The 17,853-nt window shown below is 37.5% G+C and overlaps 1 protein-coding gene across 1 annotated transcript in view; it reads right to left on the bottom strand.

Annotated features, from left to right (window-relative positions):
• The window catches only part of Creb5 (cAMP responsive element binding protein 5), a 412,081-nt gene that overhangs the window by 315,298 nt on the left and 78,930 nt on the right, over positions 1–17,853 (bottom strand). Inside the window, exons 5-6 of the mRNA XM_090332810.1 lie at positions 13,338–13,431; positions 2,722–2,843 (exon numbers count right to left, since the gene is read on the bottom strand). Of these exons, the coding sequence (XP_090188936.1) occupies positions 2,722–2,843; positions 13,338–13,431 (216 nt within the window). The remainder of the gene's footprint in view (positions 1–2,721; positions 2,844–13,337; positions 13,432–17,853) is intronic.

The following is a 17,853-nucleotide window of genomic DNA, read 5'->3' as shown; positions in this document are numbered from 1 at the left end:
ATAGCTGGATTTAGCCCCTTTGGTTTAAGCAAGTCAGAGGAAAAGGAGGAGAGGAGGCTTGAGAATGTGCCTATGGCATCCTGAGGCCAGGCTCCATCCTTGGAGAGGCTAGCTGCAGGCATCTCCACCCACAGACTTACCCTACAATCATCTCATAACTGTGAGTACCATGTAAAAGAGAGAATGCACACCATTGTACAGTTGTAGGAGTCTACTTTCTCAATATGGCTAGATTTATTATTTTCATTTAAAAAAACTTTCATGATCGTACTTATCAACTCACAAGGAATTTGAAGCAAATCAGGAAACATACATAGCATGAACTTTTTTATTAAAATAAAAGGAGCTTATAAAATATAAACTAGAACTGAAAGTCTAGTATGTGAAGGAAGTAAAATATTGCTCAATGTCGTTTTCAGAAAAGGTTCCCCAAGTTAAGCAGTAAACTTGGCTTTGTGTTCACCCAACACTCAAAGAGAAAAGAGAAACAGAACCAATTACATGATTCTCATGGCCGAGAGGAGAAAATATTTCAGGTCCTCAAGGGAAGCAAACCATTTCCTGGAATTCAGATTTGCAAGAATTCCTCACACGGGCTTCATATAAGAAACCATGAATCATGAAATGGAGAAGATTTAAAGCCACACTCCACCATGGGCTTCATGAAACTGTTCTTGGTGAAGTGTCTTTAGAATAATCAGGGCATGCATTCAAGACCATTTTATTAGAAATGAGGGTAATATAGACGACATACATATCTACTTCAGTTTAAGAAGCCAACTTGGACTAAAGAAATGAATGAACTTGATCATTCGTTCATTTACATACACAAATCTACCAAGAGAATTTATCCCTCAACTAGATTAAGGTTACTAGATGTAATTCCCTTTTCCTTCGCTATTTTCTTGGATTTTTAAAACAACTAGTCTCATTCAAATGACATATAGAATTGTATCCTTTATTTTTATTATGTGAATTTCTAAAGTACTGAAAACTTTCTTATTAGCCTGGAAAAGATTGGTTGCTATCTATGTAAGTGTTTTTTCCAACGGGGGAAATTTCAGGCACTTCACATCAATTGGCAGAGTGAGAAAGAAGGTACTATATAAATGAGAAAATAATCGCAAGATAATAATGTAAGTTGGTTTAGATTTTGTACTCCTCTTGTAAATGTCCTCTATTTTTTTGTGTAATTTCCCCCCAAAGCAGCAGAGAATGAACATGACAATAGGCCCAGACTATCAGGATAGTGACATGAAAAATCTGGAGGGCAAGGATTACTATAATTTCATGTAGATAAAGACTCAAAGGCTTTGAAACACTCAGGGAAATACCAGAGCCTTTAATTTTTTTCCAGATGGAACAGCTGGAACTTCAGAATCCATTCCTATGTAGTTCAACCTTCCTTTCAATCATTTTTTACATTTGAAGTTTCTGTTCATGGACTGTGTCTAATTTGTTTAGCACACTGTGGGCATTTAATAAAATGGAAAACAAAATAAAATGAAAAGCATCTCTGCCCCAATTTGTTTGGGCCCCATCTCCTTTCTTCAGTTTTGTAAACTGTTATTAAAATTCCAATCCAACATTTTGATAGAAACTGAATATCTTAAGCATCTCACAAAGATAATTCCTTATATTTTTAAGAACAATTGATCCACAATAGTAGCTAATTTATTTGCCTTACCAACAACAGATGTTCAACAATTTGCCCAGGTAACATGAACAGGTGAACAGGAAGTAATTATAGGTCTGACAGAGAATGACCCGGAAAGATTACAGAAAACAGACACGTAAAACCTGAGTCAGAAATAGTGGAAATTCCCCTCTCCTACACAGTAAGAGTTGCCTGTTTCCTCATCTTTGACTTGTCTCCTGCGTTCCTCACCTCTGTGAGGTCTACTGCTAGGTTGGGAATAGAAGTAATGCATTTTTTTCTGACACAACTTTAAGAATCAGATAACATTTTGAGGGATGGGCTTGGATTTCATGCTTCAGATACATGATTTGCCCAAGCTTTGGGTGCTTTTACAATCAAGGAATCATCACTTTTCTAGAAAACACTAGATAAACATTCACAGATAGATAAAATATTCTTTCAGTGAGAATGGGGTACACACCTATAATCCTAGCACTGAGGATGTAGAGAGAGGAAGATCTTAAAATCTAGACCTGCCTGGGCTACATAGTAAGATCAAATAACCAAACAAAATACCCTATAGAATAATTTAAAATTAAAAAGGCTAGCATGTACATCCCCCAATTCAGAAAAAAAAATAAAGGCAATAAAGTATAGCTGCCATTTTTGAGTTTTTTAACTCTCATTTTCTACATGGGAAGCAAGGAATTCTCTCCCTCCTTTCCTCCTCCTCTCTCTCTTTTCCCCTCTCCCCCTTCCCCTCCCCTCACATGGCTCTTAAGCCATCAAGCCATAGCCCACCTTTTCCCATGATAGTGGATTTTATTTCTCCCTATTAAACTCATCACTTTGCCACGTTAAAAACAAATGATGGGGAGCTAAATAGGTCACTCAGTGGTAAGAGCATTTGCCCAACATGTACACCACTCTGGGTTCAATCTGCCAGCATCACAAAATTGACAAATTAATTAACCGAATGCTGTTTCAAGGCTACCTAAGGGCAATCTGCAGTGCCATACCATGTGTGGAAGTTTACAGTGCTCAGGGAACACTGGTTCAGTTGTCCATTTAAACAAACCTACCCGCTTGCTGCTCTCTTCTTCCTGAGCTTTCCTGAACTCGTGCTGGAAGGAGCAGTCCAGCTCGCTGAAGAGGCCCACCTCCTCGCAGTTCTTCAGGAACCTTGTTGGGGTCGGAGTCTGATCTGAAAACAGAAGCCCAGGGATCAAAATGCCACTCTAAAGCCAATGACAAGCATAGTCTAACTCCATTCATACCCACCTCTCCCCTTACTTAGCAGCATGTCCACTAGCCCCCCACGCCATGCCACCCAGCCATTATATAAAACAACAATGTACAACAAAACTATTGACTCCCACGCAGACAAATCATGGAAAGCACAAAGTATGGGATGATTTTCTGCTGCTTGTCTAGAGTTCATCATTTCAACACACACTGCAATGGGTGGGATAGCTTTCTTGTTTTATTGGGTGGAGGAGTTATCTTTTATTGGAAAAAAATGATTTAGATAAAAATCAGACCAAAAAAACTTTTGTGCCAATGTTTGGCCTGAATGCGGGGTGGGGGGGTTGCTTGGAGTAATAAAACACTTAAAAATTCGGACAGCAAGCAAAAAGAAACAAACAACTATATTAAGTAACTTTTCTTAATGGAGAAAGAAAAAACCTGAGCAATTCTATCTCATTTTGAGAGTCCTCGGATGATGTGTTCCAAGTCAAACACATTCAGCTTCCATTTTTTTAAATATCATTATTAATTTTATTTTCCTTTGTTATAGCCAAAAGAATGTTCTGAGAATACTCTTTAAAAGGAAAAGTATTTCTTTTATACTCCTGACTTTTTAGAGTGATTACTACTTAGACAATTGAAGGACTTCAAATCCCAAGCTGTGGCATGCCATTCATTGATGAAAGATTAGAAGTTGATAAAATATTTCCACTCAAATTCTCTGAAATCTTATCTCTCCAGACCTAGAAAGCAAACACCTTTTCAAGTGCTAAGGATAGTCATTTCCCTTGGTGAAGGTATACTCACGTTGCCACGAATAACATTAAATAGTCTTTTCAGAAAAGAAGATAGAAAAGACAAGATCGTGGAGTAACAACTAGCCACTATATTATTTCACAGTATTTCTTCATTTGTTTGTTATTCATTAACCTACTAATTTAAAAATGAGGAAATTGAAGGTCCAGTGAGATATAATGTCTTATTTCAAAGTATCCCACATAGGATTATAAGCAAAGACTCAGCACTCTTCCTAAGGCAGGACTTACCCCACCTACGTCTGTTCCATATGGGATTTGGCCACCTGGAATTAGGCTCAGCCCCCAGATCTCTTTCTGCACGTGTTTCCAAGCCATCATCACAATTAACTGAAGCATACCTTTAAGTGAAAGGAATCTGCTAGTCCTACACACCATCAGTTTATTTATTATAAAAAGTTTGGATTTGTTTTACCTTTCTAAGTTATACGGAAATGTTCTTTTACAGTTAAGTCAGTAAATATCCACTAATATTTCAAAAACATCTTAATATCTGTGAAGTAAAAAGTGGTTGACTAACTCAACCTATTATGAGAGGCAATATCCTGCAATTTCCTTCAGGAAAGGGACATTAAGAACCAAATGAGTAGCTTGGGTTCCATGGCAGCAAAGTCCCTTTGCTTTCATCTCCATTCTTAGCTTGAGCTCCAAGACTCTGAGCTCTCTTTTTAGACTACAGAAAGCCTACCACAGATTACCGTAAATTGAGCAGTGTTTGAAAACAACAACAGGAAAATTTGAGTTTTATTGCAAATGATCTCATTAACTCATTAAGATGAACACATTTATAGCTTTTTACCATAAGAATATGTATAGATGAATGCATAGACATATATTTCCATACATACACATTATGTTTATAAAAGAATATTTTATGTAAGACTTCGTAGATTACACATATTCTTCCTCCATGTAGTTCTTTTGTTTTTGTGAGACAGATGTAGACATTATTTTAGAAAGAAATAAGCTTCCTTGAACAAAGTCATGCAATTTATAAGCATGTCACCACTATCAAGTCATCTTTTCCCATCACACATGATTCTTTTCTATTAATTCCAGTGCTGTCAATTCTGTCAGAAGGTCCAAAAGTCTCTGGGGTGTGTGTGTGTGTGTGTGTGTGTGTGTGTGTGTGTGTGTGTGAAACAATTTTGACAATCCAATGTAGAAATCTATATTTGCAGATTTGAGAAAAGATATATACACTCTCTGAACTTTATTTTTCAGGTAAATTTCTAAAAATTTAGGATTCTATAAATTCTAAAATCATCACCATAACAGTTTAAGCTTTAAAAGTCACTGTCATGAGGTCAGAGAAATGTATGATTTTTTAAAGGATTGTCATATGGAAATATCAGAAAGTCAGAACTTGTAAGACCAGAAGGCTTGTAAGACCATTAAGGACTCAATACAAGACAAGAGAGTTTTCTGAATAGATAGTGCACATAGGCAATCTATTAGAGTATGACTAAAAAAGTGTGTGTGTGTGTGTGTGTGTGTGTGTGTGTGTGTGTGTGTGTTTCTTCTCTCTCTTGTTATCAGCAAGACTTTTTAGTTTGCCACGTTTTATCTTTTCCTCTTATTTCTTTAATGGCCCTTCAGCATTGAAGACCATGGTTCAATGCAGAGAGAAAGGCTCATGAAATCCTTGTACTCTTATAGGAGTCATAAAATGGTCCATGACATCAAGAGCAGGTTGCAAGGAGCATGAAGCTTCAAGCCACGCTGAGAGGTTTTTGTCTCATTTACTCTAAAACAGATAGATCTCCAGAAACCAGCACACTTCTGCATATAATACCAAGGGAGGTGGGAGCAGGCTAGAACAGAGCTTAGAATGACAGTGTCATCTTGGGCTTCTTCAACAAGAGGGACAAAAGGCTATAAAATAAGTAGAGCCCTGAGCATCAAAGACAGCCGCTTCCCTCCAGTCCCAGAACAGGAGGTTGTTACCTAATGTGAGTTTCCTGACTGTGTGAGACAATAAAAGAAAACCAAATGAGGAATTACATGTCCGCACTGTGGAATATGCAAGGCATGCTGTTTCTAAGTTTCAACTCCTGGCTTTTTTTTACTTCTTTTTTTCATATATTTTTATTGTAATTAATAGAAGGGTTACATGATATTTGCCAGATAGATGGTGCATTAATTCCCATACACCTGTCCCATACACATACCCTTTCACATGTCTTGGTCCCCATGGCTTTTTGTGTGTGAGTGAGCGCTATCTATTCTTTACAGTTGCAATAGGAAAAGAAAAGAGGAGGTTTAACTTTTGTTTTAAATATTTACTAGATAATCAATTTAGGGTCTCCAGTCATCTTTGATCTCATATAGCCCTCACAAGCCAGAAAATGTGCAAATTAATACACAAAAGAAGCACAACAAAATTTATAAGCTGCTTAACCCGAACACAGCAGAGTCATGAGTGCCTCTGTCCAATAATTGTTCTTGCTGAAATTAGACCTGAAGTTTGTGGGTAAAAACATAGCCATAGTCAAAATGCTTGTCAACTACTTACCTAGATCCAAGAACATCATTCAGCCAGTTATGGCACCAGCAGTTTCTATATCCTGAGTAAGCATAGACGGTGCACTCATTTGGCAGATAAAACCTAAGGTATGCTCATTCCATAGAAACAGCAGACACTCCAAACACTTGAGGAAATAGAACTAGTTGCTACTTTTTTCTTTTTCTTTTTCCTCTCCCTCTCTCTCTCTCTCTCTCTCTCTCTCTCTCTCTCTCTCTCTCTCCCTCCCTCCCTCCCTCCCTCCCTCCCTCCCTCCCTCTCCATGGACCTGCACATTGTCTTTTAGCTTTTTCACCCAAGGCTCACACTATTACTGAGCTACAGCTCCACTTCTGGCTTTTTGAACCTAAATTTGTATTAAGAATCTTTGGAACTTTCATGCCTGGGATGGCTTTCAAGTGTGATCTTCAGTTTTCAGCCTCTTCAGTAGCTTGAATTACAGGCATGAGCTCTGTGGACACCAAGGTTCCTGTGAGGAACCATTTTCAGTAGGAGCCCTGAGCTGAGATGATTGTCTGTTTTACCATCACCTTTTCGCAGTACTTCCACTTTAGTGAGGAACATGTTAATGAACCTACAAGTTAATACATTTTTCATTTGAACTTCACCTGAGCACAGAGTTTTTATGATTATTACTTTTCTACTTCTGAATTATTGCTGTATAAACACCCTCTAGCAAAGAGTTTTCAAATAGCCCACAGGGTTCCTCAGAGACCAAGCACCTGGGGCAAATGCAAGCAGGAAATCTCATCCACTTCTTTCACTGTTGCATGGGTCCTCAGGGAGTTTTTCACCAATCAGTCAAGAAAGATGTTTACCAGGTGAAAGAGAATGAGATCCTGTCATTTGCTACAACATGCGTGAACCTGGAGAACACTATGCTGTTAGACACAGAAAGACAAATACTATATGTTCTCATTTGTTTGTGGAAGCTTGAAAAGTCAAAGTTATATAAGTAGAAAATGGAATAGTTTTTTTTCCAGAGGATGGGAAGGGTAGGAGAGGAGGAACAGAAAGAGAATGCTTAATTAGGTGTATAGACACCTAACATACTCTATAGCACAGAAGAATCATGATGCGTGATATTGATTAACTGAACATTTCAAAACAGCTGGTAGGGAGGATTCTGAATGTTTCCAACACAGAGAATGGATAAATGCTCAAGTCAACGGATATGCCAGTTCTCCTGATCCAACCATTCCACAATGTCTATATGTACTGAAATGTCATATAAACATTCCCTGCTTATAGTATAATTGTTATGCCTCAGTTAAATTTCAAGTTAATTTTTAAAAGGTCAGCACTCAAAGGAATAAAAGGTTTCTTTGCAAATTATTTTATATCTCAGTGCCCACTTCCTTGGCTGGATCCACTTTCTTAGGAAAAGCATTCTCTCCAGGAAACAACTACCCCTGAATCAGCACATGTTCTATTGACAAGTATAATTGTGTACATGGTAAAAAGTGTGTCCACCATGAACTTGTCTCTATGATTTAGGAATCACACATCAGCGAGATGATAGGAAATTCTAAGCACATTGGATCAAGGGAACGAAGAGCATATGGCTGAAATTACTTTGAAAGTGACTCTCAAACATTCCCATCAGTTCACAAACTGTCCATAAGCTTCTTGAGCCCCAACCAGTATGATTATTATAAAGTAAAATATGACAAGCAATAAGCTAAATTCTGAAGCCTGATTCTTCCTTTTAAAAGGGTTTAAGCCAGGAGTTTGGCCTCGTGGTAGAGTGCTTGCCTAACATTCAAGATGACCCAGGTTTGATTCCTCAGTACCACATACATAGAAAAATGCTGGAAATGGTGCTGTGGCTCAAGTGGTAGAGCACTGGCCTTGAGAAAGCCCAAGGACAGTGCTCAGGCCCAGAGCTCAAGCCCAGGACTGGCAAAATAAATCAATAAATAAAAATAAAAGGGTTTATTCATTCTGTATTTAATAAAAAATGCTACCTTATTTATTTCCAAAGATGCATCTCATTATGTGTCTGTTTATATTTCATTTTCTTCAGTGATTTAAAAAAAAGAAAGAAAAGCACCAAGTCATTGATTTTGAAAAATAGTAAGATAAAGAAGGCATTGTGTTCCAGAGAAGAGACTTTAACTTCTTATTTATTTATTTTGCTGGTCCTAGGGCTTGAACTCAGGTCCTGTGCACTGTCCTTGAACTTTCTCTATCATTTGAGCCACAGCATCACTTCTGGCTTTTTCTGTGTATGTGATACCAAGAAATTGAATCCAGGGCTTTGTGCATCCTAGGCAAGCAATCTACCCTTAGGCCACACTCCTAATGTTATCCTTTAAGCAAATATCTTTCCTATATGTCTTATACATTCAAGTGTAGAATCACTAAAATTACTACTGTAGGTAATTTTAGATCATTTACTATTAACCTGATTAGAAAATAAACTCATTAGTACATACCAGCTATAATGGAGAATAGCTTGAATCCCTGACTATTCTGATTACATATTTGTTTGTGGTATTGAGATTTGAAGTCAGGGTCTCACACATGCTGGGCTTGCTTGCTTAGCTGGCATTCGATCAATGGGCATTGTATCCTCTACCTTTTTGCTGATTATTTTGTAGATGAAGTCTCACAGATTACCTAGCCAGATCTCAGCCTCTTGAGTAGCTAGGATTATAGGTATAAGCCACTTGTACCTGATTATAAAGTTCTATTTGAATTTATACCTAATGAATTATAAGATACATAATCCTTTATAAGAATAATGATCAGTAACACCTACAAAACTGCATGGAATTTTAGAAAGGTTTCTTTGCAATGAGAACATCTTTTATTGGTATGAATAGTCAAAAGGAGCAACAGAATACTCAGTAATATTGATATTATGATTTCTGCTTCCATTCCAAGAGATAGTGCCACCCTGGGCAAAACAAGGTGAATCTGGTTTTAAGCAATATCTATGGGACTTGGAAGAAACTATTCTTTGGGTCATGATTCTTCATATGACAAAAGTGCAGAGGATTAAATGATGCAATGTACATGCAGCATAAGACAAAATGGTAGCTATTACTATTATTGTACTGCCCCCTGGTGAAAGCCATCTCCACTGCCCATAAAATCCAATTACACAGTCAAAAATATTATAGACCTTTACTATCATAAAAATTTCCCAGAAGCATGATAAATATGGATAGTGTATTCGTGCTTTACGTATTTATTTGCTCCATCAGATTTCTAAATAGCCAAGACCATTCTCTCACTTTCCCCTTAAAATACCACTGAGTAAAGAAACCCCAGTATAGTAAAACATCAAGACTCACTTTTTCTACCCTATGGTAAGCATCTGTTTAGGGCCAGTTATAGTCATATTGCAGTTATAAACTCTACCCAGCCTAAATAAAATAGACCTTGCAGCAAAGCTGTGAAAGTGTTCCATATATTAAAATCCTCTGGAAACTTTCAGGAAGGACAAAGCTGGGGATGGAACTCAGGGCCTCATGCATGTTAGGTTAGTGCTCTACCAATAAGCTATATATCCAGTATTGGAAACCTTCTTCAAGAGTCTATCTGTACAACTTAACACCTTTCCTGATTGTAATATATATAATAATGGAGGAGGAAGTGACATTCAAAATGAAGGTTTTATTAAAATAATTTTTATTTTAACTTCATGATTTGAAAAATAAAGAAAACAAATGTCACAATACTAAAAGCACCCTCAACAAAAAGTAAAATAAGGCACAAAAGGCAATGGAATTAATTATTCATGCAATATTTCAAAAATTAAAAACCTAGAAACAAAACCATGTAATGTCTGTGATTTGAGTTTTCTATACAAAAGCACTCTAATCATTTAACATAGACTGTGAGCACAATGTTCCTTAAAAGTGAAGGATATATGCATATGTATAATATTTATAAATTTACAAATATGTGCATTAGAGCTTCACAGTTGAAAGAACTATTTTTTGCCAGAAGCCTGCAAACAATTTTCACTTTAAAATGAAATCAATCCTTTTTTAAAAATCTTGCTAACATGTAAATATTGAAAATAACATCCAAGTGAGATTTTATACAAACATATCCAAAATACATTTGATATTCCACAGTTTACACTTGTACATATTATTTTTGATACCTAAATTTAATTATATAAACACTTACCATATATTATCTTCTTAACATGTGAAAGGCTCCAATTCATCTACAATGTGTTTGTATAGTTGAATATATCATATGGAAAAAAAATGGTCCCAGAAGAAATTAAGAGTTTTTTTTTCTGATGTTCACTTACAATTTGATCTGTGCTCATTTTAATGTCATTTTTATATTTCTTTTCCTTTTTGTGCTGGTATTGAGGCTTCCTCACATTATTTCCTAAGCCTTTGTATTCCAGGCTGGTCTATCACATAGGCAACACCTCCTTTACTACTTTTTGCTTCTTCAGAATATCTCAGAATTGACTGCTCATGCTGGCTTTGAATTGCAATCCTTATATCTCATCTCAGTCTCCTGAGTAACTAGAATTAAAGGTATGAGCCACCTATTCCTGACTCTACTTTTATATTTCAATTACACAAAATTATTTATCACAGTTTTGTCACTTATAACAAAACAGATCACAAAACAGGTGTAAGAGATATAATATTTTAATAAATACGATTTTACTAAAAGTAGATTCTGAAGCTTTCAGTAAATTGAAACTTTAATGAATCTAGATACAGACAAGTAAAATATTCAAATCTGTATTCATAGTAAGAATGCTGAAACAATCATTATAAAAAATGAACTTTGAGAGCAAATAACCATTGCATTGTTTCCTGGGGGGAAACAGCTAAGTAAAAATCTGCTACAGATAATCTATGATAATTCAATGTGAGCAAGCCTGATATATTATATATCATGATCTAGAAACCTCTAAGTGCAACAAAATGGACTGTCAGGTCTGCACAGTTGTGCTTGTCTTCCAGTAAGAAAGCCCTGTGAGACTAGTGAATGTGCAAGGAGAGTAGCAAGTTTCAAAACATAGCATTTAATTTCACTGAGAGTATTAAGTGACTCATAACAACTTCCACATAACACGTGGGAAAGCAGAAGAATAAACAACACTACATTATTCATACTATATGCTTTGCATTTATTTCTCTTTTTACTTTGTCATTCCACACTTCACATGACTTTTCTTTCCATAATTCCACCTATGCTTGTCAATGATTGGCAACAGCCACCACAAATTAATAAGGATCTGATAGAAACAATTAAAGGAGAATCATCAAAGACCTACTTTAGGGGCCAAGAGGATAACCTAGTGGTTAGAGTGCTTAGCTAGTATGCATAAAGCCCTGGGTTCAATTCCTCAGTACTACATACTAAGAAAACACTGGGAAGTAGCTCTGTGGCTCAAGTGGCTGAGTGTCAGCCTTGAGCAAAAGTGTCCAAAAACAGTGCCCAGGCCCTGAGTTCAAGTCCAAGGACTGGTGCAAAAAGAAAAAAATAACACTATTTTAGATAATAGAGGAAAAAGTGACTCACTCCATTGTTAAGCCTTTTGAGTTTCTTCTCCCCAGCCCCCAGAACTTCAAGTAGGATCCTCAAAGAACCAAGGTTAGCATCCTTCCTGAAAGATACACTGCATTGCTACCTACCAGCAATAGCCCACACACCTACCACCCTCCCATACTTATCTCTGACTCCCCTGTCATCAGTTTATTTTTTTAACCGAACTGGGGGACTTAAAAATATTGAGAGCTGCAAAGCCTATGGCCTTGTGACTTGTGTATATGTATGCACATTGCTCAGCCATGATGTTACTCTATGGAATGCAATGAACGATCAACGCAAAAGGACAAGACCTCTTTCAAAACTCTTCTAAGCTTTGGTAACTCACAGACTTGAGCTTCTGTATCTCCTGAAAGGTCTTAGGGAAAGTCAAATCAGCCTCTAACAAGGCAGTTCATTCATTTGAATTCAAAACAAACAGATGCTGAGAGAAGGGGCAGTGATCGGGGTCTGGTTTGAACTAGAGGTTTCCCCATCACAGATCATCTGTGTGAACAAGTCTCTGGTGCATTTAGGAAGCTATGATCATATGTTCTTGTGCTTCTGATCTAGCACAACCAGATACAGAAGCTGAGAATGCATCCATCTGTGCTGAGGCTCGAGGCCCCCTGGCCTTGCTCTGTTGGGTGAGCTATTCCCATTCCTTGGGCCCTTCCTGGTAGTTTGGCAACTCTTAGACGATTTCCCAATAATCCTGATAAGACAATACCTGGAAAATTGGAAGTACCATAGAAACACTAAACAATCAAACAAAACATGCCTGCCCAAGCAGTGGGTTTCTCTTCTGTTATCAACAAAAACATGTTCATGGATGTGTCATCTCATTCAGGATGCCAGGGAGACAAGGATTAGGCCAAATATTTCTAGCCAAGGAGGTCATCAGAAATGATGTGGCTGCCTCACACAGGTTTCTGAGAGTTATTCTGACATCTTTTCTTTGGATCTTCACGATAAGCTTGCGAGATAGGATAGGAAGCTATTATCATTCCCTTTTACTTGGGAAAATGAGGTCCCGAAAGATTCAATTTTCCCACTTCCATGAATTCTCTCATTTATGTAGTAATTACTGTCTCTTAAAGAAGACTTCCTTGATGACTTCAGGCTAGAAAGAGGGCCTCTCCTACTGAGGCTGCGTATCATTTGCCCCTTGCACAATTTACTTGATACTCATCATGGACCGCCCTTTATTTCAGTTAAATTTTCACATGCAAGCTCTATTCTGATATTCTTAGACAAGAAACATATTAATATATGCACCTCCCATGGCACTCATAACAGTACAGTATGTATTCCAGATGTTCGATTCATATATGTTATCTGAGTCATTACAACAATACTTCTTTAAATAACATGGATCCAAATTACAATGTAATAAATAAAAAATGAGAAGTTGCAGCTCTCCAATGATGTGGATAGTCACTACCATGATTATATATCTGACATTCTATAGACACAACATTTTTCCAAGTGAAGAATCTGCCAGTGACAATGAGCCCATCAACAGGAGACTAAGTGCAGTACATGGAACTGATCTGATTCCCCACAGCTTCTTTGCCTGATGGACCCTTACCTGACAACATATTGTCTGTTTTTATTGAGGGAAACTTCAAAGTCATTTCATGCTTGTGCCTATGAATCATCAGATGATCCTCTGTTGGAAAGCGCTGTTGAACAAATAGAAAAGAGAAAGGAGAGGAGAGAAAAATTCAGTTTTGGAACACATATTTGGTACTGAAGAGAAAAAAAGACTTATTTAACTTTGCCAATATCACAGACACCACAACAAAAAATTAATTCTGATAAAGTATGAAGGCAAAATTACTTAAAATTACAAGCTGTTTTATGGAGGTTCCTTTTAATTATACCCAAATAGAGGCATCAGTTTCCCATAAGGGTTAACAGCACAGAAGAATCTCTGAGTACTAAAAATAAGTTACAGCACTTTGCATTCAGTTATTTTCTGGCTCCCCTCATCTCTAGGCACTTTATAAAAGACCTACAAATATGTGTGTGTGTGTGTGTGTGTGTGTGTATGTGTGTGTGTGTACATGCGTGAGAGTACATGCACACAAGTGTGCCATGCTGGTCCTGGGGTTTGACCTCAGGGCCTAGGCACTATTCCTGAGCTCTTGGGTTCAAGCCTAGCACCACTCTACCATTGAACCACAGCTCGACTTTCAGCTTTGTGTGTGTGTGTGTGTGTGTGTGTGTGTGTGTGTGTGTGTGTGTGTGCATGTGCACTTGATTGGAGATAATTGTCCTATGGATAGTCCTACCCAGGCTAACTTCAAACCAGTCCTCAGATCTCATCTTCCTGAGTATCTAGGGTTACAGGTGTGAGCCACCAGCGCCCAGCTAGACACGTATAATTCTTATGCTAGATCTCCTGGATGTAAAGACCCACCCTGTTGCCTCCTTAGCAAATAGATTTTCATGTGAGAGACTTTGGATTTTGTGTTTAGCTGAAGGACAAAATAAAAATAAGTACATAACCATTATTGAAGTTATTTAAATAATAAATGAACCAAAGATATACTATGTTCTAAAACCCTGCCTAATGTTAGATACCTTTAAAAAAATTAACACAAATGCTGGCACCGGTGGCTCACACCTGTAATCCTAGCTAGTCAAAAGGCTGATATCTGAGGATCATGGTTCAAAGCCAGTCTGGGCAAGAAAGTCCATGAGGCTCTTAGCCACCAGAAAACTGGAAGTGTAACTGTAACTCAAAATGGTAGAGCCCTAGCCTCAATCTGAAGAGCTCAGGGACAGCACATAGGCCCAGAGTTCAAGCCGTATGACCAGGAAAAAAAAAATAACACTATTAAAGTGAATGTTTTTATGGTCATAAAAGATAAATAATGGCAGTGTAACAAAATTAAAATTCACCCATATATATACATATATATAATATTTAAAAGCCAGAAAGTATATTTAGATCCAAGAAGCACTGGAATTTTGCAAAATTATGTGGAACTTTGCTCTAGTGGTTACTGTTTTACATAATGGTGTAAAATTGAGTTGAAGTCATGATAAGTATGCTAGACATTATCTAAAGATTAACTAAAACCAAAAGAAATGCATGGCATAGGAAAGAATGTTAATTTATGTCAGATTTTGGGAAAGAATTATATGCCATGCTTACCTATTTGGCATACCGTGACCTTCATATATTGTGTTTTGGTTTGTGAGGACTTGGCCCACCAATTGTCCTCTTTTTGCATATGATTTCATGTCAACTTAATGAATTATTTTTAAAATTCTACACTTTGTCTAGCACAATAAATACATATTTGCTTTCTTCATTTCCAGAAAACATTGTGAAAAATATGATTCCCTGAAATATTGTACCGCCCAACTTCTGGTTACATGCTTGGACTGAATTCTCTATTATGAACTTTCTAGCCCTGGTTATAGCTTCACCAATGGAGTCTTTTGTGGAAGTAACATGTCATCCAGAAACAAGCATCTTATCATTGGCAGAAGACCTTCTATCATTTCCCTTGCCCATTTCATGGCACACTATAATGACTCATAATACTGGACTCAATCACCCTAAATCTCTGAAAGATGTTGAGTATTTCATGGTAGACACCAAAAATTAAGAAAAGTAAGGGAAGAGGTGGATCAAAGGCAGTGAGAAGGCTGAAGGGGGTGACATGACCAAGATGCATAGTAATCAAAAACTGCTTGTTATATATATAGTCCCTTTTCTGTACACCTACTTTAAGATAATTTTCAAATATATATATATATTATTATTATTTTTTGCCAGTCCTGGGCTTGAGCTCAGAGCCTGAGCACTGTCCTTGGACTTTCTCAAGGCTAGAGCTCTACCACTTGAGCCTTAGCACCACTTCCGGCTTTTTTTCTATGTATGTGGTACCGAGGAATCGAATCTGGGTCTTCATGCATGCTAGGCAAGCACTTTAACCACTAGGCCAAACTCCCGGCCCCTCAAATATATTTTTATAAAAAGGTTTATTTCAAGTTTCTTGTCAATCTACAATAGAGTCATACACTTGAGTAACAAAATAAGCCCTTTTGTTGTCTTAAGCCATTGAAACATTGGGGCAATTTGTTAAAGATTCTACCCTACCCTAACTCAGATTGTTATGTTTGTGATAAAAATACCAGAGAAGCCAATCAATTCTGCTGAATATTTTTGAACCTTTGATCATTAAAAAATAATCTTTAAAAATAATTATTGCCAGTTGCGGTAGCTCACACCTGTAACCCTAGCTACTCAGTAGGCTGAGATCTGAGGATCAAGGTTCAGAGCCAGCCCGGGCACAAAAAGACCTGAGACTCTCATCTCTGATTACCCTCTAAAAAACATGAAGTAGGGCTTGGCTCTAGGGTAGGGCTGTAACCTTGAGCTGAAGAGCTCAGGGACAGCTCCCAGGCCAAGTTCAAGCCCTATGACCCACAAAAAAAAAAAGATCCCTAGGTTTTCAGGATAACCATTATAAATTTTAATTAATCTTTTATATGGTATAATAGAAATTTGCATTTATAGGAATAAGGGCTAAATCTTATGAATGATTCTAAAAGTAATTTTCAAATATGTTATTTATTTACTTTACATTTGTATCATCAGTAAGAGAAAATAGGATTTGCAAAGCACGTTAATTATACCAGATCATATAGAAATCTGCTTAGTAGGACATAATGTTTTATTTCTTTATTTTTTTGTTGACAGTTCATGTATTCATTATATAGCAGATAGATAATACCATATAATGAGAGTACCAAATAACTAACGAGCACACATGATTCAGAAGTTAAATGTCCTCATCTACTTGTCAGTGTCTTATAGTTTTTTATTTTCAATAAAATAATACATGTACGTGTGTGTGTGTGTGTGTGTGTGTGTGTGTTTAGATACTTATTCTGTAGCCCTGGCTGGCTTCAAACTCATAAACTTCTTACCTCAATCTCTGAGTGCCAGGACCAATATGTGCCAATCATACTGAATATTAACTACAACTACTTCCCAAGTAATTATATAATGACTGTGGTTTTTTAATTAAGCAGGAAAATAGTAGCAAGTAACTGAAATGTACAGTTTATAACAGACATAGAGTCAGAACATGGCTCAGGTCCAGGGCAAGGGGAGGAGTGAAAATAACATGACTCTGAGATTACAAAGAGTTAGGAGATATGTAACACCCTGCTTCTGAAATAAAGATAATGGGGGCCTGGAGTGTGGCTTAGTGGTGGAGTGCTTGCCTGGCCTATACAAAACCCTGGGCTCAATTCCTTGGTATCACATAAACAGAAATGACTGGAAGTGGTGTTGTGGCACAAGTGGTAGAGTATTAGCCTTGAGAAAGCCCAAGAACAGCACCTAGGTCCAGGACTAGCAAAAAAAGAAAAGAAACTTGAAATAAAGATGATGTCTAAAGATTTGTGACTTTAAAAATATCCCAGACATTTCAGACCATTCCAAACACACACACACACACACACACACACACACACACACACAGAAGTTTGTTTTTCAAACAAAAAGTGAAGAATTCCTTCCACCATCCCCTTGGAACATCTTTCAATTTTCAGCATCCTCTCTTCTCCATGCAGGTTCCTAAAACCGATGTTGGTCACAACAATCGACTTGGAGTTCCTAAGAGGTCTTCAGGTGACTCTCGGGACTACCGAGTGACTGCTACATTTTTGTAATTCTTTTTGTGTGTGTTGGGGGGTGGGGAGAGTCATGGGGCTTGAACTCAGCCTGGGCACTGACTGTCCCTGAGCTCTTCAGCTAAAGGCCACCACCCTACCCTAGAGCCAATCCCCACTTCCCATTTTCTAGAGGTTAATAGGAGATAAGAGTACTTGCATATTGGTTTTTCCAGCTCCCTCCTGCCTTCTCCCTTTCTCTCACTGGTTCCTGGCCTTTGACTAAATCTAGCTTGGATATCCTTTAATTTGAAAATGGCAGCCTCCCTCTCTGTACCATTAGATCACTTCTCTTCCCGGTACTGCCCTAGTGCTCTTGAAAGAGTCTTCTATGCTAGCCACCTCCGCTCTCTCACCGCCCACTCACTCATTAATCCTTTGCAATCTGGCCTCCACCCCTCTGC

Source organism: Megascapheus bottae, chromosome 5 (assembly GCF_031878675.1).
Source record: "Megascapheus bottae isolate mThoBot1 chromosome 5, mThoBot2.hap1, whole genome shotgun sequence".
In the NCBI taxonomy this organism is placed as follows: domain Eukaryota; kingdom Metazoa; phylum Chordata; class Mammalia; order Rodentia; family Geomyidae; genus Megascapheus; species Megascapheus bottae.
The sequence above is the reverse complement of the archived record's forward strand: the minus strand, read 5'-3'. Positions and strand labels throughout refer to the sequence as shown.